General features: G+C 46.0%; 1 protein-coding gene across 3 annotated transcripts; it reads right to left on the bottom strand.

The window, feature by feature from the left end:
* Positions 1–3,027: 3,027 nt before the first annotated feature.
* Positions 3,028–22,906, bottom strand: SLC39A13 (solute carrier family 39 member 13). 3 transcript variants are annotated; one of them, XM_081902160.1, is made up of 10 exons: positions 22,752–22,906; positions 11,320–11,622; positions 10,367–10,480; positions 8,265–8,386; positions 7,316–7,471; positions 6,347–6,436; positions 5,910–5,960; positions 5,155–5,287; positions 4,934–5,033; positions 3,028–4,593 (listed from the first exon to the last, which is right to left on the bottom strand). In XM_081902160.1, exons 2-10 carry the CDS (start codon positions 11,588–11,590, stop codon positions 4,518–4,520), a joined length of 1,113 nt encoding a protein of 370 aa, XP_081758286.1. In that variant the 5' UTR covers positions 11,591–11,622; positions 22,752–22,906; the 3' UTR covers positions 3,028–4,517. The 3 variants fall into 3 exon arrangements, with proteins under 3 accessions (XP_081758286.1, XP_081758287.1, XP_081758288.1); XM_081902161.1 differs by lacking the exon at positions 22,752–22,906 and adding an exon at positions 22,512–22,718; XM_081902162.1 differs by lacking the exon at positions 7,316–7,471.
* Between the last annotated feature and the right edge of the window lie 888 nt (positions 22,907–23,794).

Consider the following 23,794-nt stretch of genomic DNA (forward strand, 5'->3'; position numbering starts at 1 on the left):
TACACATTCCTAATGGAGACACATGCCAGGAAACTGATGATCTGTGGCTCCTTGGCATTTCTGTTGTTTCGAGAGCAGGGAAAGGAACCTGTGGCCCTCCAGATGTTCCTTGATTACAATATCCATAATCCTTGATGCAAGTTGAAGTTGATGGGAACTGGAGACCTCCAAATCTGGAAGGCTACAGGTTTCCTGGCCCTTGTTCTAGAGCAGGCATAGGCAAACTCAGCTCTCCAGATGTTTTGGGACTACAACTCCCATCATCTCTAGCTAACAGGACCAGTGGTCAGGGATGATGGGAGTTGTAGTCCCAAAACATCTGGAGGGCCAAGTTTGCCTATGCCTGTTCTAGAGCCACTCAGCTTTGGGCAAATTCCCTGACTAGGAAAATGAAAGAAATATGAAATGATCATACTTAGAGTCACGAGGGATTAGACCAGAGGCTGTTTCTTCTTGTTCCTTCCAACCACTGAGTAATGGCAGAGATGGTTCTTTCCATGATTTGTAATTTTTTTCAGTGATATACATTCTGGAGTCCAATAAAAGGGTGAAAACATCTATGCTGATGAAGAAGAGGCCACACTCAGTTTTCTTTATTTCATCTCTACTGCCTCTAGGCCAAGTAGATCAATACAGATGAATGAGAAAATGCACAAGAGCTAGTGCAAAACAAAGCCAGAAAGACAGGATTCTCTCTGTATTTCCTGAAGTGACAAATAGTGTGGAGAAATTAACCGTACTCCCCTCCCCGCCCCCGCCCCCAATCCTGTACGTAACACTGGGGTTGGCCTCTTCCCTTGGACCCTGAATGGCCACTTTAGGCAAAGCTTCCCAAGATCTGCAAACACAGTCCAGCCCAGGCAGTCTGGGCCGCAAGCCAGAAGCAACAGCTCACAGAGATTAATGAGTCAATGTCACCCACTTTGCATTCCTGAACTGTGATCAGAAAATTCCTGCTGCAGCTTGCAGCCTACGCCAAACCGAACCCTGATGCAAATAGCATACACTTCTGGGTACTCCCTCTTGGGTATGCACCAAAGCCTCTTACCAATGCCAACTGGATTTTTAAGGACAACAAATATCCTGGAAAAATATATTGGGTACTGTGCCTTCCATGGTAGCTTTCCCTCCTTCAAGGCAGGGCTTTGCTAGTCCGCACAGAAGCGTGGCAAATTGGAGTCCTGGAGCAGCACTAACTGCCTAACAGTGAATAATCACACAGGATGCCTGGGAATAGGAAGGGTGTCTGTTTTGGAACAGTGATGTTCTGAAGCTGGATGCCTAACAGCTGACAACAGCTGTTAAAGAAAGGCTACTTTCCAAGGGCAGATCGAGAGAGACAGCCTTTTTCACGATGAGAGTCAATGAGGCAGACCAGATGCATTCATTGCTGCTTTCTGGAAAATAAGTGATTGAAACTTTCCTCTACATGGCTACTACAGGCAACCGTCCTTCAGATAAAACCACAAAAATCAGTGTTCCCATCCCTGCAGATTTAAGGCTGCATAAGCAACAACATATGTTTCCACTACAAAGCAACAGGGAGCAGATGTTTAAATTATTCTCCATGTCCCGCTTAAGCAGAGAGGATGGTGCATGAGGTGATCCAACAGTGGGTGTTGTTCCTGCAACTTATGCAGGCTACAACCAAGCAATTGTCCTAACGATTGTTCTGGCATCCCATGACTCAGTAGCACATCTGATGCACATTCACTGTGTCACATGTGATGTTGAGTTTTGAGCTGCAAGCTGTGCAATCATACAGAAACACCCACCCACCCCTCAGGATCTAGACAGAGTGCCTAAGGGGCATATCTCACCTTTAGGCTTCACTAGAACTCGCCAAACAAATGACCTGAGGATTGAAAGCACTAAGGAGTAAAGGCATGTTCAAACCAGAACAAAACTCAAGAACTCAATACAGTCTGAACCCACCTGACCTCTCTTTTAAACATCCTAAAACAGGAATATAACAAAAAGACTTGTCAGGACAAAAAACTGCCAGATCATTTGCACTTCCCCACGTGTAATTAGCAGCACATCCACGCTACTGAATTAAAACAGAAACAGCACATACAACAGATGCCTGCTGGCTCTGGAGTGGAGAATGGCAGCAGAGTTTTGTGCTGATATTCTCCCAGTAGTGTTTTTGAAAGAAAATAAAAGTAGATAAGAAAATGGTCATCCATTTGCTGGAGTCAGGATGCAGATTTAGCTGCTGCCGTGGAAACTACTGTTTGTTCTAGGGCTGCTTGTGTCATTGGTGCAACACTGTAAAACGCTGAGGGCGGCTCCCAGGGAGAAGAGAAGCTGGTCATCGCTACAGTCAGGCAGCTTTAAAATGCTTTAATAACATATTGAATTCCCAAACCCTTGTGGCACAACGGGTCGGTGTGCCTGGCTGTTAATCAGAAGGTTGGTGGTTTGAGCCCACCCAGGGATGGCTGTAGGATTCCTGCATTGCATTGCAGGGGGTTAAACTAGATCAGGGACATCCAACTCCCAAGAGACTGCAATCTTCTCCCAGGAAAAAAACCAACCCACGGGGGGCAGGTCTAAGTTGTTGAGCTTTTTTGGAGGGGGCACCAAATTTTCAGTCCTAATTAGTTAATGGGAATGCTGAAAAACCCTCACCAAAAACAGAGCCGAGCAGCGAGCTTCTGTTTTAGCGATCCTGCGTGAATGAACAACACAGAGAGGGGCTGGGGCCAGTAATGAGCAAGTGATCGACCAATATCACCCGGGAATCAACCTGTCAATCATAGTCAACTGGTTGGACATTCCTGGACTAGATGATGCTCATGATCCCTTCCAGCTATACAATTCTATGATTCCAAGGAAATGCCTCTTTAGAGGCCCAGTGATAATCAGGCCTGTGCCCATTCCACAATTTGGTTGCTGCACTATGCAAGTACAGAAAACAGACACACAAGCACAGATGCTAAAAAGTTAGGACTACAAAGAAAACCATACAAATCTGCAACTAAAACTGTGACTATTCACAGAAAACAACATAACTTCTACAAATAATGATAAAACATTTATTTATAAACAAGTTCAAATAACGAAACAGCTCGTTATATAAATGTAACATCATTATATTCTTTTATTTTGAAGAGCACATAACCTCACACACAATTTACCTTTGTGCCACTGAAGACAGCTTGGTCTGAAAGCGCTGTTTATTTGCAACAAGACCATTTAGTCATTTGTTCTTCTGTCTTTCAATACACACTGAATCTCATTGCTGTTTTTAGACGCCATTTCATCTCACTGTTTGGCAACTGAAGGGCCTATTCGAATTAGGCTGTCAAGCTGCGTTTACTTCCGTTTTTAAACTAGAAGTTATAACACTTAGTTTTCTTGACAGTCCTGACTTTAATGACTTGTGCTGGCGCTGAGTGGCCAGAAGTCATTCCTCTTTCTTTGACCCTGCAACAGTTGCACATCCAGAAAATCTTCCTTTTCCTCTATTTTTGGTAAAGCAAGCCAGCTCACTCAGCAAGGAGCTACCAGGTCAGCCAAAAGGAATGCAAAATGTGTCACAGGGGCTGAGACAGATCCAGAAAGGCAGAGTCTGCTGCTTCCACACTACCTTACGATTTGAAAGCATGAGGAACTCTTCCCAGTTTAAGCTGTACAGCCGTAAACCAGGCATTATAGCCAGGTTCCTTGGTTAGGGGCAGGCATTGAACAACCTCTCCAAAAGTTTCCAGCGTGAATACTGATTTCAGTTATAATGCTTCAACCCAACTGGATCTTCAATTACTGCTTAGGAAGAGGCACAGGATCAGGCAGTAGCAGACCTCATCCTAGAAGGTTCAGAAAGCAATTTTATGGCAGGGTGGGAGAAAGTTTCCATAGCTCAAAGGTAGCACTTATGATTTCCATGCAAAAGGTCTCAGATTCAATCCCTACTATCTCTAGTTTGAAAGGGATCTTGGGTACCAGAGCCTTCCTTGCCCAAGATCCCGGAGAGCCACTGCAAGTCAGAGTACATAATGCTAGGCTAGAGGGACTAATGTAAGTCTGACCAGGTATATTGTGGTTTCCTATATGAAACAACCAGGTATTTTGACCAGGGATGGAAGATAATTCTTTCATCTCTATGCTTACATTGCAACCTGCCTTTTTATTCTAGCACACATCAAGTCCAAACTGGCAACAATGCCCCTTTCAGCAAAAGCAGTTCCTCTCTTCATTGCTGGTTGTTGTTTTGTGTTCATTTAAATTATTATTTTTTAACCACACACACACACAACTTGAAAAGAAAAATCCAGCCACCCCACTTTCTTTTCTCAATACTTTGAAAGTCCTGGCCTGTGAAGCTTTAGAAACAAGAAACGGAGTGCAGTATTCTCCTCCAGAACCAGGCTTCCCTGATTTGCCTCTCGTAGCAGCAGCCAAATCCACAGGCACACAAAACAAAAATTCAATGGTGTCCCTTATTGCTCTGTAACAGTTCAGAATGAAGGCAGCTTTGGGAAGCAGCAGAAGGCAGCCGGAGCAGGAGTCGCTCATTCGGTAGTGAATGAGAGAAGCACCATGACAATGATGCCAGTACACAGGAGGAGTACTTGTTGCACTGAGTTCCTAGGCAAAGGAAAAAGAAGAAGAAGAGAGGATGAGCTGAAGATCAGGCATGATGAGGATCGGGATCCTTCCACCCCCCACATTTTTATACCTCCTGGGATCCTCAAGGCGGCTTATAATGGCTCTAAGATCAGGGATGGGGAAGCTTTGGTTCTTCAGACGTTGCGTGACTCCAACTCCCACCAGCCCCATCAGCACAGTCAATAGAGATGATGGGAGTTGTACTCCAACAATATGGAGGGCCACAGATTTCCCTTTGCTGCCCTGGAAGTTATGCACGGGGTGTTCCCCACCCCTACAAGTTTTTCTTCCCATAAGTAGATGTGGTGAAGACACTTACCAAGGATTCTTCTCTTCTAAAAGATCGGGCACGACATTTACCAAGGCGATGTATAAAAAGCCCCCCGAGGTAAATGGGAGAATCCAAGCGATGGTTTCCCCTGTGTGGATAGTGAGAAACACATCAGTGACCAGGAGGTGGCAGGAGAGAACTGTATTTGGGTAAGATGGGATGGATATGGGGGTCTCTAATTCATCCCTTCTGCATACTCCAAGTCTTACCTGTCCCTTTAGGTGACTGAGCACAAATTGCAAAGCAAGCACCAAGAATGCCTCCAAGGGCCGTGGAGAGCTGTAACTTGGCTGCGCTCCAGCGATCAAAGCCAGCACGAAGGAGGATGACAAAATCTCCCACCTACAGCAACAAAGCGGGGACAAAAAAAAGAGAACTGCACTGAAGCTGACAGCAGTCCCAAAGCATGGCACTGCAAACTCTTTTCCAGAATTGCCAGCTACAAAAAGCCCTTTCCTGAACAGATAACTAATTCCAAGCCTCAGAGTTAACAAGTGGGGAAGTCAAACATGGAACATAGTCAGTTAACTCATTTATTCTTGCCTCATAGGGAGGAAAAGTATTCTTTCCAATTATTTGGTTGGCAATAAGTAATTCTAAGCAAACAGAACATTTACCATCTGCCGCCACCAACACTTTGGCTGAGAGAAAGCCTAAGGATGTGCAAATATACAATATTTGCTTATCCCTTGTCTCTCCCTTCCATTCCATTTACTTCATTCATTGTCAAAATTCAGATTGTAAGATTCTTGGGGCAGGTACCTTTTTGGATTTTGTTACTCTGGAAAGTTTTGTATATTATTAGGGGGGTGTGTGTGTGTGTGTGTGTGTGTGTGTGTGTGTGTGTGTTACAGAGTGTGTATATTACAGAGATTTGCTCACCCTTTCAAACAAAGCCCTGGCCTCCCGCTCAGACAAAACATTGAGACAACTTCCCAGCAAGCCTAATACAGATCCTGCTTACCTCATGGGGAATTTCATGCAGAAGGATTGCCATAGTGGTCAGGAGCCCAACCTACAGCCAATGGCAGAAACATGTTAAGACATTCCATATCACTCAACAGGGACACAAGTGCAGCAAAGCAAGACTTTTCTAAACATTTTTTTCCTGGGGGGAAAGGGGAGATGCTGACCCTGCCCCCCTTTGAATGGTGATCTGTGCAGCTTTAGTGTTCAAAGCAATTGCAAGGGCTTTTAGTGTTGGGTTTTAGGAAGAATGGAAAAAGCTGTAGTTATTTAATACATATTGTATGGATCTTCTGCTAGAGTGAAAGTATTAGGAAAATGCTATACAGAAATAGCACAGAATTGCTTCTTATTTGTCTACTTGCTTTTAACACCAACCTCTGGGATCTGAACATTAGGGGAGAGTCAAACAGGTCCCCTAAACAGGGCTCTTACCTTTCTGCTAACCAAAAAGCTGGCTGCCACTGCCAGGCCATGTGTGAAATTATCTATTGTGTTGGCCAAAAGATTGAGGTATCCGCTGATCTACAGTGGCAGGGGAAAGAAAGAGAAATAAAATCAGAGCATCTAACACCTGAAAGACAAGGAGACCACAGACAAAGGCCATTTTCACAAACAAAGGTAAGAATGCCAATTTTATCCACAATGTAGCTTATATCAAACTTGTGAATGTGGTTGACGAGGCACATAACATAGTAAGTAGCAGTCTTTAAAGTGACTATCGTATTCTAACAACCCAGTGGATGTGAGTTATCCTGTTTTGACAAGCAGATGCAGAAATTTAAAATATGGGTTGTCAGCTGTCAAACAGGAATGCAGCACGGGGCTTTTCTCTTAGTGTATGTGGTCCAGTTCGCCTCTCCTGAACTGGAAAATGGCAGTTATATTCTCAAAAACACAGAAAGATGTTGAGAGATGGCATTTTTGTAAAGACGCAGGAATTTTGTTTTTAATGATAGAAACTTTTAAAGAAAGCGGCTTAAATTCAGGTAAAGACTGTGTACATAAAAGATCAAGGAGAAGGCAGGTGAAGGTCGAAACCAAGCAGGCGATGATGGAGTTGAAACCATTATTCAGTGGTAAGATCCAAGGCTCAATCCCTGCCAATTATGTGGGACTGGGAAGAACCTCTGACTTTGGACAGCTACTGCCAGTCAGAGTGGATGGGGCTAGACAGCCCAACGGTCTGACTCACTATAGAGAAAATTCATACATGTTTAAGAGGAAAGCATCTGCATGCCTGATCTCCCCTAAAAGTGGGGGTTTGGCTATTTTTTAAAAATACTGCCTGCCATCTTTGCTTTCAGGAAGTTATTGAACTTCCTTTTGAGTTGTTTTTGCTTAGACACATATCGCATTTTCTCCACTGGCCCATGGACCCCACCCCCGCCACCAAATGGTTACCTTGATCTTCTGGGCTGGTAGCGAAGACAAGTGAGAAGAACCATTACTCTGAGCTGTGCCCAACTTCTTTCTTTGGACTGGACTGGCTGCCTCCTGCACAGCAGAGAAACTGCTCCCATTTGGAATCCGTTTAGCAGGTGCTTTGGAATCACTGACCTAAGTCACGGAGAAGCGGCTGGTCTTTTTCCATGTCCATCAAACAGTGGCCCAGAAACCTTTTCCCATCCCCTTCAAATAGTGTTATCCTAAACTCAAAGAAAACTATAGCTTCTTTACATCTGATGATCTCCAAAGCAGAAGAAACTTTACAAAAAAAAGGACACAGAAGCCCAGAGACTGTCATTTTAAGTGGTTTGTTAGGCAAAGTCACACAAATCAGACAAGGACGACCTCTACTTTGCTCATGCAAGGTTGACGGGGAAGCAAACAGATATCCTGCTTTCCTGACTCTCTAACTCTAACCTAAACACACACACACACAATTCAAAACTTGAAAATCCCATACTTTGTATTTTGCATAATGTATTCAAATAGCATATTGAAAGCATTTATGCCAAATATAGAGGAAGTTATGCCAAGTACAGAGGAATTGTGCACATGGTGGGGCAGGAACTCATATAGGATAGGGGTGATTAAATTGTGGCCCTACATATTTTTTGGGAGTCTAACGCTCATCAGCCCCAGCCAAATGGTTAAGAATGATGGGAATTGTAGTGCAACAACATGTTGGAAGGCCACAAGTTAACCATTCCTGCCATAGGGCATTATGGAGCCCTTCTGTTCTCCTCTTGACCTTCACACAATGAGTTTATGTCATGCCTCCTGAATCACCGAGGAGGCTACTGGAGGGATAGGAAGTTAAGCTTCATGCTGCGTTTCCAAGATCACATGGCAACATCACATGTCATAATCAAACTGGGATCTTGCACCCCTCTCAGAATTCACTCACCAAGCTGGAGCTTCCTTCCTTTCCACTGTCTGGGAACATCTTCTGGAGGCTCAGGAAGGTCAGCAAACCAATGATCACCCAGAGTCCCAGGAGCTTCTGCTGCTGGAAACTCTGCCCTTCTCCTGTAGAGGGGAAAGAGGTAGAATGGGCAAGTCTCACCGTAACCTGAAAATCAGGAGCCCCCAAAACCCGCTTCATTCACACGAAAGGCAAACTGGTTTCCAGAAGAAACATACAAATCTGGAGCCAGTGCACTCTAGAGCAGGGTTTCCCAGACTTGGGTCTACAGCTGCTTTTGGACTACAGTTCCAATCATCCCTGACCATCGGTCCTGCTAGCTAGAGGTGATGGAAGTTGTAGTCCAAACACAGCTGGAGACCCAGGTTTGGGAAACCCTGCTCTAGAGTATTAGTGCTGCTGGTGTAAAGTAAGAACCCACACACTCAGTACACATCTCTGATAAAGCTGAAACAAGAGAGTCTAAGGGTGCTTCCACATGTCAGCTATAGTGGGGATGCCAACTGACCCAGAGCATCCATCACCTGTAAACAACACAGGTAGGCAGGGGATGGATGGATGAGCTCTGTGCCTGATGCTGGAGTGGGTGAATCTATAATACAGTAAATTGACCCAGCAAAGCTCTTCTGTTCTCAAGCACTCTTCTCAAGTGTAGAAAAAAAGAAGCCTTGAAAATAGAAGAGGACTCTGTAGCAAAGGGTGGTAGGGCACCTGTGCTTTTTATAGCTCCCTCTTCCTATGGCTAACACTCTCTGTCTCTCGCTGTATATCTCTCCCCACCCATCTCTTCCTGGATACCTTCACGCACCTAGCTCCCTGCCAACCCACTTCCCGTGACAGAATGTTGATTCCTTGAAAACTCAAGTCCTGCAACTTGGAGATGCTTTACTTGCAAATTCATTAACTCTGCATGTTGTATTCAGAGAAAAAAGCTGGGATTTTTTGTGTGTGCAAAGAGACAATAGGCAGCCCCTGGTTACAGCCACACATTTACCAGGGCAAATTCTGAAGCTGAGCCTGCCTAAGCTGCGTGCACAGGCATGAAGTCTGTGCTCTGGAGAGCTCATTCCTCCTCCTCCCGCCACACCCTGGCAAAGTTCTTTGCCTAAGGACAAAAGATGTCCTTTTTGATTAGATGGAGCGCGGTCAGCTTCCCACACGCTGTTGAGACTGGCTGTAGGCAAGGGAGAATGACAGGCATGTGTGGGGTGACGCAGTCCTGAAGCCCAAAGGCCAGATAAAGGCTGACAAGGCGGGGAAAGTCTTCCAAGGTCACATTTTCAGGAGGCAACAACACCTGCGGACTCAAGGCAGGCAGCAGCGCAAGGGCAGATGCCCGTCTTATGGAGGGAGACCTATGCAGATCTTCAAGATCAGAGGAAGTTGTCCTTTATGAATCAAGCAGCTAATTGCAGGGCTGCATGGAAGAGCACCCTTCCTCAAGGCTGCTGAAGTGCAGAGAGGCAACAACATGCTATTCAGGAGCAAAGGCGGCTGTGTTTGTTAAATCTCATGCATCTATAGAAGAGTACTTGACAATTCCTTCCTCAACTTGGTGCCTGGTTGTTGGACTACAACTCCCATCAACTCCTGCCATAGTGGTCAATGGCCATGGAGAACGGGACCTGTCCTCCAACAACATCTAGAGGGTTACAGGTTGGGGAAGAGGGACAAGGCATTTTCCCTGTGATAATCAACCATGAAACTCACTGGGTGACCTTGGGCCAGCCGTTCACTCTCAGCCTAGCCTATCTCACACGGTTGTTGTGAGGATAAATGGGGAAGAGACGAACTATGCTCACCATCTTGAGCTCCTTGGAGGCGAGGTGGGATACAAGTGCAACAAGTTGATTAGTAATTCATTTGACATAGTTTTGGAAGAAGCATGACTATATTATTAGTATTATTAAGAGTCAAAGCATAGAACAGAGAGAAAACAAGCCCTGGCATCCAGGCACCCCCTTTGAAAAGATAACAAGAGAGCCCAAATGGAACACAACAATCTGTGCAGACGCAGGGAAAGAAATGGCTTGCAGATCAATGCCTGTGTGATCTCAAGGCATTTGCACAGTTGCAGGCATTACCTGCAGTGGCACTGCAGGTGTAGGCCCAGGCCTCTGGGAGCAGGTGCAGAAAAACATTCCCCAGGAGCCCACCAATGGCAAAGCTCAAGAACTGCTTCATCCGATGGGATCCCTCTGAAAAGACAAAGAGCAGCCAGTCACCACAGAGCTTGATCTCATCTTGCTATGCTACTCATGGGAAAGTTGAGGGAACAGTCATCTCTTCCCCCATGCATAGGATTTGCTGCCATAGCAGCTGATCAGGATGCTTTGCCTGCTACCAAGAAAATGCTGAAACTGGGGAAGCCAGTTGAAACACCTAGTACATTGCTCCTGCTATTTGACAACAGGACCCAGTGGGGCGGCTGTGAACTCGCAAGGAGAGGTAGGGCCAGTGGGAAAATTGTGTCTGCCTAGTGTCTAGAGAAGACAGCAGGGCTGTGTTTATTCTACAGGTTTGAGCCCGCACCACACAAACACACAACTTAGTGTAGAAGTCAATATCCTGTTTCTAGCCCCTAAGAGTACAAAGATAAAACTATGCAAGTGGTGCCAAGGGAAATCTCAAAAGCCACAGAAAGGAGGCATTTCCAATTGGATTTCCAGTGGCCAGAAAACAGGGCTTCATTGTTTTGCCTGATGCTTTGCCCTTTCCTATGGCTAGTAGGAAACAAAGGCTTACAAAATACTCATACCTATGCATCAGTTACACAAGTCATAGAATCCACATGAAATTTGGTTTACTACTAGAGGGTGAAGGTCCTATTTTAGAAAATCCACCAGCACATGCTCAACACCCTAAACTTAGCCATTGTCCACCCACCTGACTTCATGGAATGACTTGATAAGTGCATATTGCTCCTGTATTACAATAAGCATGCCGCATCCAGGTCTTGCATTTAAAAGCTGTGCTACCCCGAGCAATCCCTGACTGAGCCAGAAAAAGGAGGCAGAAATCATCAGGGGGTGCTTACCTTCTGACTTCAGTGCTGCCCCTGTCTCGAGAGGAATTACCAGCAGGGGAAGGACCCCACTCAGCCCAACCATAACTGAACCAATCAGAGAACAGATCCAAGCATCCAGGCGTTCCTCGCTGAATATGGCCCCCCAGGACTCAGTCTCCTTTTCACACAGGGGACTAGCCTCATTGTCAGCCTGGCTCAGTGGAAGGTCGTGGGCCTGGCAGGCAGCCGTAAGCATCAAGAAGGAGAGCGTTCCATGGAGAAGCAGTCGTTCCCCCATCATCACTGTGCAGCCTTAGCCTGGCTGGTCAATCCCTGCAAGGAAGAGGGAAAAGATGAACAGTCCATGCCTAAAACTCTTCAGTGCTTCTCCTCTTCACCCATCCCTTTTGAAAGTCAGTCCCAAGACATTTGTTCTTTTTTCCCTCCTGAACTGAATTAGTCTTCCCATTGTTGACTTTAGGAGCAGAAAGGATGAGTCATACTTCTTTCTCTCATTTTTTTACTAGATGGAAATCTCATAACGAAGCAAGATGCCCCAGCAACTCCTAGGTAGCTACTTATTCTTGTATGTGGGATCTTCATATTGTGAAAAAGAGGGATCAGCATAGATCTCGGCAGCCCATTTCTGTGACTGAACATCACTTCCCTCACACTGGGGCTGTGTGGTTCTGAACCATTCCTAAAAGAAAATTCACATATCTCCTGTATGCATATACACTTATTGAGCTATGGGATTTTTCTGGTATGGCGGCTGGCCCATTTAAATTTGGCCACGCGGCCCAGTCAGACCAAACAAAGGCTCCCCCACCCATTCCAAGCATAGATGCCAAGGGCATCTGGCAATATACCAACCAACCATCTGCGCTCGTGACAGCAATGGAATCTGAGGTGGAGTGGCAACCTGACCAGTTCACCATGGGTGGCTTGAGGCAACATGCTGACTGATGAGGACATTACAAGGACAGCAGCCCAGCCAGAAACCCATTAAAATGGTAGTACAAAACTAGACCCAGAGTTTAATGGCTTCTGCAGATACTAAAATTATGTAAAAGAGGAATTCAGCATGCCACCAAGCAGATCTCTGTCAGCACAAGTATTTCTGCTTACCTAATGGAATGATTCGCTCTCTTCCCCCACCATGCCATACCCTCCAGCATTCCTCAGATGAAAATAGGGACATTTTGTTTTGTTTTATTCTTTGGTAGATTTACAAATATAAAAACACACACCAAAAAAATAATTTTAGGGAGGGAGGGGGAACGCCCCATTGCTATAGCAGAAGTTCTTGCATAGGCTTCTGCTGGCAGGGCCTGTTAGTTGAATCCCACCCTTAGTGGTTGGAGATGTTGGACTTTGCCTGGGGAAGCCCATGTGTAAGCGGCTGTTGATAAGCAACTCCAATCTCCAGACTGCTGTGGCCTCATCATGACCAAGTATAAACACAGACCTAGGGGATGGGGATAGCAGTGTCAGACCCATCCTTATCAGTAGATAAAGACTCAGAAGAACAGCGAGAGGGAGATGCAGCAGCAATATAACTGGGAAGCTTCACAGCCTACAAAAGCAAGCAGCAGGAAGTCTTTACCACCTGGGGGAGGAAAGGTAATGAGAGAAGAAGAAAGAAAGAGAAAAGTATTCCAGACCCTGAAGGGTGGTGGTGGGGGAGTCAATCAGAAACTGTGAGTTATGGTACTCCAGAGAATCAGAGAGAGAAAGTAAACTTTGGGGCTTTATAAGAATTTTAACAATATTTGAAACTAAGTTCCTGCTGATCAGAAGAGCCTGGGACTACATGTAGGAGAGGGAGACCTTCCCAGCTCTGCTCTGGAATCCTGAGGCTTACTTGAGTCTCTGAAGGAACCTAGGCTGCCAAACGTTGCTGGACCTCTCTTGAAGAGAAAGTAAGCAGTAACACCATAACAGATATATTACAAGTGTATCTGCATATTTTTGTAATCTGGTTAGGGCTGACCTGCTTCCTCCCTCTTTGCCCCATCTATGCACTTCCAGCCAGGTTTGTGGTGGTGTGAGAGAGCCAAGCAGCAGCCAATTCCACAATGTATGCTCTGTCCTGTCCTGACACATGTATATCCAAGACACCATGTGGTCAGGAAACACCTTTTGGGAAGTCACCGGAGCAACCACTCAGAAACGACAGCTCAGGGGTTTAAGGCTCTTCAGCAGGGATAGCCGCAGGAATTTCTGGTCAAACTATTTCTTCGGCCAGCCTGTCCTGTCTACTTGAGTCTGATTGGCATCAGCTTTCCATGGTCTCAGGCAAAGATCTCTTCCGGTCCCACACTTGCTTTGTAGTTATTCAATGGAAGTATTTATATCTTGCCTTTCAATCATACTAAAAAGGCAATTAACAACATTTTCAGTAACCCAAGATACTCTTGGCTTGAGTTGCCAGAGATTAATCCTGAGACGCTTTTTGCATGCAAAGTGTGTCCTCATCCAATGAGCTCTAGCCTTCCCCTCTCCACCCTCACACAGATTCCATCCCTTCCTCTCCTTCCTAGATTTGTATTCTACAATTACTTTCTCCCCAAGGTTTTCTGCAGGCAATGCAGTCCCCTCTCCTGCTCCCCCAAAGAGTTAAGCTGGCAAACATGGGACTCCCTGCCCCTCTGACTTCAGAGCAATCCTGTGAGATAAGATTAGAATCAGACACAAGCCTTATTCACTCAGTCTCCCCACCTCCTCCAGCCAATTACCATAACACAAGGGGGTGAGTCCATTGGCCTTGGCTTCTCACCCCTGGCACTGTTCCTACAGCCCCCAATATGCTGAGGACTAACTTCTGCAGTGAAGAGGCTGTCCTACTCATGGGGTCACCCCATCATGTGATCTAGAACCCCAGTCTTCTTAAGACTTCTCAATTGCATGGGGAGCTTTCTGCCAGTGCAGTTTGCCATTTTGGGGGTTCCTTTTCCAGTCAGCAGTGTCACCCAGAAAGTCTTCCGGAATCTTCCACTTCACAGTTCGGCTCTTCTCTTGGTGAACTCCCATGTGGGAATAAACACCTCACCCATTTTTGTTCTTCTTAAAAGTTTTTATTGCCAAAGTAACACTACAGTGTATATGGTTACCAGATTTTTTTTCAATGAATCCAGGTAAACATTTTTTTTTGGGGGGGGGGGAGCTCAGTAGCAACAGGGAGTCAGTAGTGGGGATGGTGAGGCAAAAGACCCTGGGCCCAAGCACACATGCATACTGTATAAAGGTGCAAAGCCCTTCTTTCACACCCTGTGAAACATAAATGTGCAGAGTTTTTTAAAAAAACTGGGCAATGGCTGCCCGCCCGCGGTTCCCGAGCCTCCCCCGATCTGTCAAAACAAAGGGGGGAAGGGGGCAGGAGAACAAGGGAGGCTCGGGAGTCATGGGCGGGTGGTGCACTGTTGCCCAGTTTTTAAAAAACTCTGCGCATTTCTGTTTCACATGGTGTGAAAGAAGGGCTTTGCACGTTGCCCAGCAGAGAAACCATGCGCCTTGCAGCCCTCCTGGGCCATGGCTGCCCGCCCGCAACTCCCGTGCTTTCCCCATCAGTCAAAACAAAGGGAGAAGGGGTCAGGGGATCTGTACCGCCAGATGTCCCCGGTTCCCCTTCGGCAGTGGCAGTGGCAGCGGCAGTCACCAGCCCGGAGCCAGACACAGCCAACTGCGCTACCAGGCTGGCTCCAGGCTGCTGAGGCTACCGCTGCCAGGTTTCCCAGGGACAGATTTGCAAATCTGGGGACATTCCGGCGATGTAATTTGTCCAGGGACAGATTTGCAAATCCGGGGACGTCTGGTAACCCTAATATAACTTGTACAGTCATACCTTGGAGGTTGAAGAGAATCCGTTCCAGAAGTCTGTTCCACTTCCGAAGCGTTCGACTTCCAAAGCGCGGCTTCTGATTGGCTGCAGGAAGCTCCTGAAGCCAATCGGAAGCCGCAGAAGCCCCATCGGACATTCAGCTTCCAAAAGAACATTTGAAAACCGGAACACTCACTTTCGGTTTTCAGTCATTTGGGAGCCAGAACGTTCAACTCCCAAGGCGTTTGGAGTTGAGGTACGACTGTATAACTACTGGTCTAATAAAGTAAAATAAAACTATATGCAGATAATCATTTGGCCATCTGGCCAGAGCAGCAGCCTCTACACCACACAGACACTTTCTCAGCCAGAGCTTGCCTTATAAAGAAACCTGTTGCTAAGAGCAAAATTTGTTGCTATGGCAAAACTTTTCAAGGATCATTTCAAGTTATTGTTTAGACTACACTAACACTTTCTCAACATTATGCTCCAACATATGGGGCTTTGCAGGAAAGATGATGAAGATGATGTTGGAAGAGATCAACAGGTAATTGAGAGCAAGCAGAAATGGATGGATGGATGGGGCTACAATTACTGTTTGAAGATCCCTCAGGGAACTTTGTGGCTGAATCAGGGATTTGATTCGAGATCTTACTCATCCACTGCACCCTTTTGGCTCCAGTGATTTAAGAGAGGCTTGGAAAGAAACATTCGCCTTATATTACAGAAGAGTAACTACTAGGCAAGGCCATTCTGTCATTTGGGAGACAGCTCTCTTTTTCAGTCTACTCACATCTGCCAAACATAGGACATGTGAACAAGCAGGCAAGGACAAACATTGGTGGCTTAGCAGCCCATATGCACTTGCTTGCAAGGCCCATGGTGGAATCAGTGAGTTATGGAAAATTCCTAGAAGGCAGAGTTCCAGGGGGCTAGAAGGCCTGGGAAAACACTGGGGAGGGGGAGGGGACAGAGCAGGGCTTCCTTAGTCATGCCAGTGCCTACTAATTTGGGGCCAACACATCTGAGACATGTGAGGAATCAAAATGCCTCCCGAAATTCCTTCTCTGAGTCATCCTAGGTTGAACCTTCATGTGGTGCTTTGAGTAATCTGTTGTCCCCCTAAGAACATAGGAAGCTGTCTTATACAGGTCCATCAAGCTCAGTATTGACTGGATGCAGCTCTCCAGCAGTTGAGACAAGTGTCTTTCAGAGCCCAGATGCCAGAGGCCAAACCTAATCAACCACATTTTCCCTAAAGTCAGCACACCTGCTTTCTGCAAATCATACAGCACCAGATGTTCAGCCCACAGAAGCCCCCTGCTCACTGCACAACATATGGATGAAAGAAAGCAAAGCTCATGTGGGGAACACACTCTGCAATACTCAAGTTTCCTGCAGGATTCCCTCCAAACCATCAGAGCCTTCTTCCTCCCGGGGAATATTTCCCCTGTCACACACACACACTTCTTGTTTAGCAATAAAACGGAACAAGGAAGCACTATTTTTAACTACCACAGCTCCTCTAGGGAAGATGCCTATATATCAAAGGATCTAACCAATTCATGGCAGAAGATGTTGATCAATGGCCATTTCCCATTACAGCTCCAAAGGAAGTTCCATTTTCAAAGGGAGTGTACCGGATCATCAGATGTTAAGGCCAACTATCGCAATATTTCTGTTATGTTCAGGGCCTGCTTATGAGTTTTCCACAAGCATCTGGCCAGCAGAAAAAGTGCAGAACTAGGTCAAATGCAGCCAATCGGTTCTTACATTCTCAAGTGGCAAGTATGGCAATAAGGAACCTATGGCTCTCCAGATGATGTTGAACTAAAATTCTCATCCCTGACCACCAGCCATGCTGGCTGGGGCTGATGGGAAATAGAGTCCAACAACATCAGGAGGGCCCACAGATTCCTCAGCTCTTCCCTAGGTGTTTGCCTAGTGACTGTTAGTAACTCTGAGCCAGCGTACAGGTTTTATGGTGTTTTATATTTTGCTGGAGGGCGCTGTGGGTTAAACCACAGAGCCTAGGACTTGCCGATCAGAAGGTCAGCAGTTCGAATCCCTGCGATGGAGTGAGCTCCCATTGCTCGGTCCCTGCTCCTGCCAACCTAGCAGTTTGAAAGCACGTCAAAGTGCAAGTAGATAAATAGGTACCGCTCCGGTGGGAAGGTAAACAGCGTTTCCGTGCGCTGCTCTGGTTCACCAGAAGTGGCTTAATCATGCCGGCCACATGACTCGGAAGCTGTACGCCGGCTCCCTTGGCCAATAAAGCGAGATGAGCGCCACAACCCCAGAGTCGGCCATGACTGGATCTAATGGTCAGGGGTCCCTTTACCTTTAGATTTTGCTGGAAGCCCCCCAGAGTGGCTAAGGCAACCCAGTCAGATAGGTGGCATATAAATAATAAAATTATTATTAAATTATTATTATTATTATTATTATTATTATTATTATTATTATTATTATTATTATTACACTTGCCATGAGGTTACCACCCAAACGCAAGTGATCTCCAAACCAGAAACCATATATAGTAACAGGTTTTAGGTGATCCTCAATGGATCCCCTTTCCACTTCTCCAAGGTACCGCTGCCCACTCACTCTCCCTCTGTGTGCAAACTAAACAGCCTCCAAGGTACGGACAGTGATGTGCAAGGGAAGTGGAGGGTGTTGTTCCATTTCCTAACTCATCATTGCTTGCCCACTTGGAGAGGACCGATGAACAGGTACCAAAGGAAAGTAGATGGACCAGCATCTTCAGAGCATTCAGAGCTCAGAGCATTCAGAGCTTCAGAGCATGGCAGTGGACCCTTTCCTGGAGTGGGGTGGTACCCAAGGATGCCATCTGCTTCTGCCTGGAACTCCATTATCATATTGTGAGCCTCCAAACCTTCCTAGCAGAAACAATGAACATGAAGCCAGGGGAGCAAATAGTTCTACATATTATGACAGAGAGAGCGAACATTTGCCATGGAAATGGGGGGGGGGGCATTTTTGGCAACATTACTCCAGAGCTTGAGTGATGAGGGCCAGCACAAAAGATTCTGCATCTCTCCTCTCCTGCAATTGCAACATGTCACATTAGTAACATAAAGAGGCAATGTGTTTGTGGGATTGAACCATCACAGGTCAGGCACCATGGTCAGAAGTTCCATAACCTCTCACAATAACTAAAACTCAATATTTTTCAACTGAGTAAATTCCCATATCCAACTACGAGCCATCAAGTATTAAAAAAACCTATGTTTGTGTGTGTGTGTGTGTGTCCTAAGAAATCCCCATTATTTATTTATTCTTTAAAAAAAAACTCCAGTCCTTGGTAACTTGGGGAAACAGCTTTAATGCAAAACACATCTGGCCTAGTGACCCTTTCATAATTCCCAGCGAACAGGATTGAAGTCATGACCCGTACAATTTTTTTAAAAGTAGAACCTTGACTCAGAGCACATTCCATGTGGGGGTATTAGAAGTGGGAATTGTCCCAGAGGAGAGGAGACTCTGCTTGCTAGTGAATAACTGTGTTCCCTGGAGGATTATCTAAATTGTGAGGAGCTCCTGAAATAGCAACTGGAGGATGATTGATATACGTAAGATTTTTTTTTTCCAATTCAGAATGAGATGCTGCAGGAAAGAAACCCAAAACCAGACAACAAGAAACACAAAAAAGCCTTTTCATATGGCACATGTAGAAGATTGGGGTTGCTATCTGAAAAACACTTCTGGTTAAGCATGCTTAGGATTATGTTGTTAACACTGTGAAAAGTCTGCATGCCTCTCTAGACAGGAGACCTACACCCACTCCATTCTCTTGGATGGTAGAATCGAGAGCCAGTGCCACTTGAAATATAAACCTACACCAAGAGAAAGAGAGAAACGGAAAAGGGAAATGGAGCAGAATGTTTACTTGAGACATTTCTGAAACTGCTTAGTCTCCCTTGCAAGAGATTTCCAGTCTATTCTAGAAATGGCCTTTATCCAATGCACCTGGAAAATCCAGCTCAGCTCTCCCCACAGCAAGCTCTGTGCAGCGGTCAAGAGTTTCTTCTGCTCCTGCCTCCTCCCCTGACAGCCAGCAGCTTTACCCTTTTGCTGACCACACAGTTCCAGCATTTTTCCAGTCTTGTATCCTACCACCATGCCACTCTTAAAATACTGTATATATATTCAGGCATATTCCTCTGGTTGCCCAAGGCTCATCTCTAATTATGCCAGAGAGCCCAGACAAAATGTCATCCTATTCCCCCGCAACGGAAATAGAAACAGCAACAAACAAACTCTCTTCCAGACCCTTTTACGAGTCCAGCAGCAGCAGCAGTAAACGCCTGGAATCCTACTGGAAATCCTGACCTTCTGCCAACAGCTACAAGGCTTCACAGCTCCCAGCCGCACCAATTCTGCCACTGTGGGGTTTGAAGCAACCCACTCACCCTGGAGTGACCCATTCAGAACCAAAGCCTAGTCCGATGCTGGAAGCAGGCCTAGGTCTAGTCTGTGGCTGGATGTAAGTTTGCCTGGGAGCCTCATTCCCATGTCAGGGTTCCACGATAGAGCTCTGTTAAATAAACAAACTTCTATCCCTGCAGAGACAAACTCCTGTCAAAGAACATACATATCTGAACTGGAAGAAACATTACAGCTGTTGACATGTTTTTATGCCACTTCTAATTTTGCAAAGTGCTCCAGATCATATTAGAGTATACAACTGCCTTGTGAGGTAGGGCATTGTTCCCATTCTACAAGAGACAAAATTGGAAAAACAAGTTTGATTTGTCCATCCAGTGAGTCCATGGGAGTGATGGGCTTGCCCAACATGCTACTTCAAGAGCCATCATTGAATTCTCAAAAAGCACCTAATTTAAGCCTACCAGGAGCATGAGTCAGTCACAGGTAGGACTGTGTGGACTCTGTGCTAAAAAATAAAAATAAAATTCAATATCCCAAGCAATTCTGCACCAAGAAAAGCAGAGCTATCTTTCTTACTTTGCCTAATTTATTTTTCAATACTTCTTCTTCTGCATAATTTATTCTGGTTCTGCAGGTCACTGAAACGCAGCCACTGGAAGCCTTATTCATCCAGCTCTCTGACTTCTGATATTTCAACAGGCTAAACAATCTGAAACATTTTTTGTAGCCATAAGGACCAGTAACTTAAATGAAAGCTGAGGGGAAGGTGGTTTCTGCATGCAATACCACATTATGCGTTTTCCCCCCACTTTCACAAAGTCACAGCAACATACAGGTTTGACTATTATTAGTGTGGAATTTTTCAGCAAGTGGAGACATCATCTATGAACTCATCTTATGAACAGAAGTGCAGCTAGCAATTCATGGGGGGATATGTTCTGCACCTATTCAGCAATCTCTAAAGGAGGAGAAGATGCCCCCTTTCTCCAAACTGCTCTTTGATCATTTTTCTTCTTCTTCTTCTGCAACTTATTTTGCTAACAGCGTTGTCCATTAATTTCTCTAACCCCCTTTTAGGGCCATCTCAGACAATGGAGATCATCACAAGCTGTAGCAGTGAATCCTATCAAGTGACTACACACTGTGTGAAGAAGTGCTTTATGGCGCCTGTCCTGAACCTAAAAAAGTTCATGGGAGGACCCAAATCCTAACATTATGATGGAGGAGGAAAAAAGTTTCTGTGAGATTTGTCCACACTATTCATAGCTGCATAAACTTCATTGATGCCCCACCTTCACCCTAAAGAGAAGCAATTATCAAATCACCACACCAGCAGTCACTAAGAGAGTAAGAACATAAGGAGGCAAATGACAGGTGAACTTGCTCCTGGTTGAAAGAGGATCAAGTCATGAGTCCTTCATAATTTAAAACAGTTCCACTGCATGGGTCCACCATTCACCAGTGAAGATACAGCTAATCACAGATCTTTGAGCGGCATGTGTCCTTACTTAGCCTCAATGCAGATGTTCCACTGTGCTTCTAAAAACTTCTGTAAGGTCACAATGAAGTATAGTGGGTCATGCCTTCTGTATGACATTCCATAAGTTAAGATAAACTACTTGTGACACAGTAACTACTCTGCACCAGACCAAATCTGCCCATTCCAGTTTCCTATCCTATTATAGGTAATTAACTTAGCACAGCTAGGATGATTGGGTTAGCACCCATAACTACTGTTGTGAATGGATCACTGTGTTCATTTTACATGCATTTGAGCTTTAACAGACTTGTCAGAAGCTTTTTGCATTTCACAGCCCTTTGATCCCACTTTTTACATTCCACCCTCCCTCCTCTACATATTTATGTATATATTTTATCTGGTGAAGTGAACTCCAGGTCACAAAAATTTATACATGGGTGGGTAAGTTGTTGGACTACAGCTTCCTTCATCCCTGACCATTGGCCATACTGGCTAGGGCTGATGGGAGTTGGAGTCCATCAAGATCAGGAAGGCCACAGTTCCTGATCCCTATTATTATCAGAAAGCCTGCAATCCCACATGTACTTGGCTGCAAATCAGTCTTGTTGAACTCAGTGGGATTTACTTCTGAGTAGACTTGCAAAGGCTGACACTGTAAAAGTGTCTGTATTTAAGATGCCACAAGACACACTTGTTTCTGCCTGTAAGAAGTATCCTAACTCTTACAAGACCCAATTCTGGGTGGCCAAAAGACATAAAACTTATACCAGATAGAATACACTTCCATTCATCCCCAGTGCAGGTTCCTCTATGTACCAAGCCATTATTTTGCCTTTGAAATTCTTCTCTCCTCATCTCCCATTATAATTTGTCTGAAGTGGAAGCTACAGTTTGAGTGGGGCAGCTAATATGCTAAAGCTGTCACCACAGATGTTCCTTTATTAAAACACGTGTCTATTTATTAAGAGGCACAATGGGACATTATCTAAGAAATTGTTCTAAGCAGAGTTGCCTTGGGAGTAAACCTCATTAAAATAGCTTCGGAGTAAACATGCAGAGTCTATTTAGCGGCGACTTCTGCTGGAAGGAAAACTGGTGGAGGAGCGGAGAAGTGAAAAGCGATGGGGTACGTGCAAGGCTCATTAAGCACATCGATATGGTCTGCGTGCCGTATGGATCAGAACTCTATACTATGGTTATTTACCTTCTGAAAACAAAATTACGAGGCGGCTCTTGCTCCTTGGGAGAAAAGAGCGCTACATTCTCCTAGTATCACCCACTTCTCGGAAGCCGATAAAAGGAAACCCCTTCTCTCAACAAACCATACCGAGTCTAGGAAACACACAATCACAAGATCTCAAAAGCGCAGCACTTTGAAAAAAGGAAGAAAGTGAAGGATCGGGCTATAATTAACGGCAGAGACAACGAAGCTAAATGCAACATCTGTCAGCAAATGATTAAAGGACTTGGGGGACGAAGAGCCGAGTTCCCCCGAGGCATCAAGTAACCCACCTGGTCTATGAAGGATACCCCTCCACATACGCACTTCAATCCCGGGGTGCTCTTTCTTTTCCTATTGCTGCCCGGGCACAGGGTACCACTTGCGCCTCCTCTGCCCTCGCCTCTTCCATCCCGCTCTAAGCCCCGGCCGCGCTCCGCCCGCCTCTCTGCCTCAGCCGCCCCGGAAAAGTTGGGCTCCCTCGACCCTCGGGTGCTTCCCACCCAGGGGCAGCTCAGGGGCTGGTTCGTTACCGTGCGACACCGGGGAGCTCCGGGCTGCCCCTGCCATCCAGCTGCGTCTCCGCTCGGGACTCCCTCCGCCTCTTCAGCCTCGGCTCCGCCTCCAGAAGCCAGCCACGTCGGTCCCATTCTCCTCGGATCAAAAGCCGCCGCTCCGGCGGACGCTTTAGCGCGCGGCACCGCTTCCGACGTGTCCGCCAAAGGGGGACCGGATAGCGAGAGCACACGCTTCTTCTAGAAACGCTAAGGGAGCCAGCGGGGAACAGGACATGCTTCCGGTTAGGGCAGTATGGGGGACCGGAAAAGAGTCTTACTCTGCCGTACAAGAGACAGAGCGCAGGTCTAGGGCTGCTTGCTGCACAGCTGAGTTTTCACCAAAGCTAGGACTCGCCGGCAGAGGTAGCCGCGCAGAGAAAGCCGTTGCTTTCTCGTGCCCCACGCCTCCCTCTGGGGCAGCATTTGTGTTAAAGACTCAGGAAGAATCCCTTTTTGGGTATATTTGGTTGATAGACATCCGAAGCCCTTTTAAAATGTGTTTTGGAAGAGGAGATTCTTGTTTTTGTTTTTATTGTGTATTTTGTGTTCTTATGTTGTGAACCGCCCTGAAACCTGCAGGTATAAGGCGGTATACAAATTTAATAAATAGTAATTGAAATATTTGGGACGTTGGGGGCGCTGTGGGTTAAACCACAGAGCCTAGGACTTGCTGATCAGAAGGTCGCGGTTCTAATCCCTGCAACGGGGTGAGCTCCCATTGCTCGGTCCCTGCTCCTGCCAACCTAGCAGTTTGAAAGCATGTCAAAGTGCAAGTAGACAAATAGGTACCGCTCCAACGGGAAGGTAAACGGCATTTCCGTGCGCTGCTCTGGTTTGCCAGAAGCGGCTTAGTCATGCTGGCCACATGACCCGGAAGCTGTACGCCGGCTCCCTCAGCCAATAAAGTGAGATGAGCGCCACAACCCCAGAGTCGGTCACAACTGGACCTAATGGTCAGGAGTCCCTTTACCTTTAATTGAAATATACTCGGAGTCGAGAGTGGATTCCATGCTCTTTAC

This window comes from Podarcis melisellensis, assembly GCF_964234715.1.
Source record: "Podarcis melisellensis genome assembly, chromosome: 1".
Lineage (NCBI taxonomy): Eukaryota > Metazoa > Chordata > Lepidosauria > Squamata > Lacertidae > Podarcis > Podarcis melisellensis.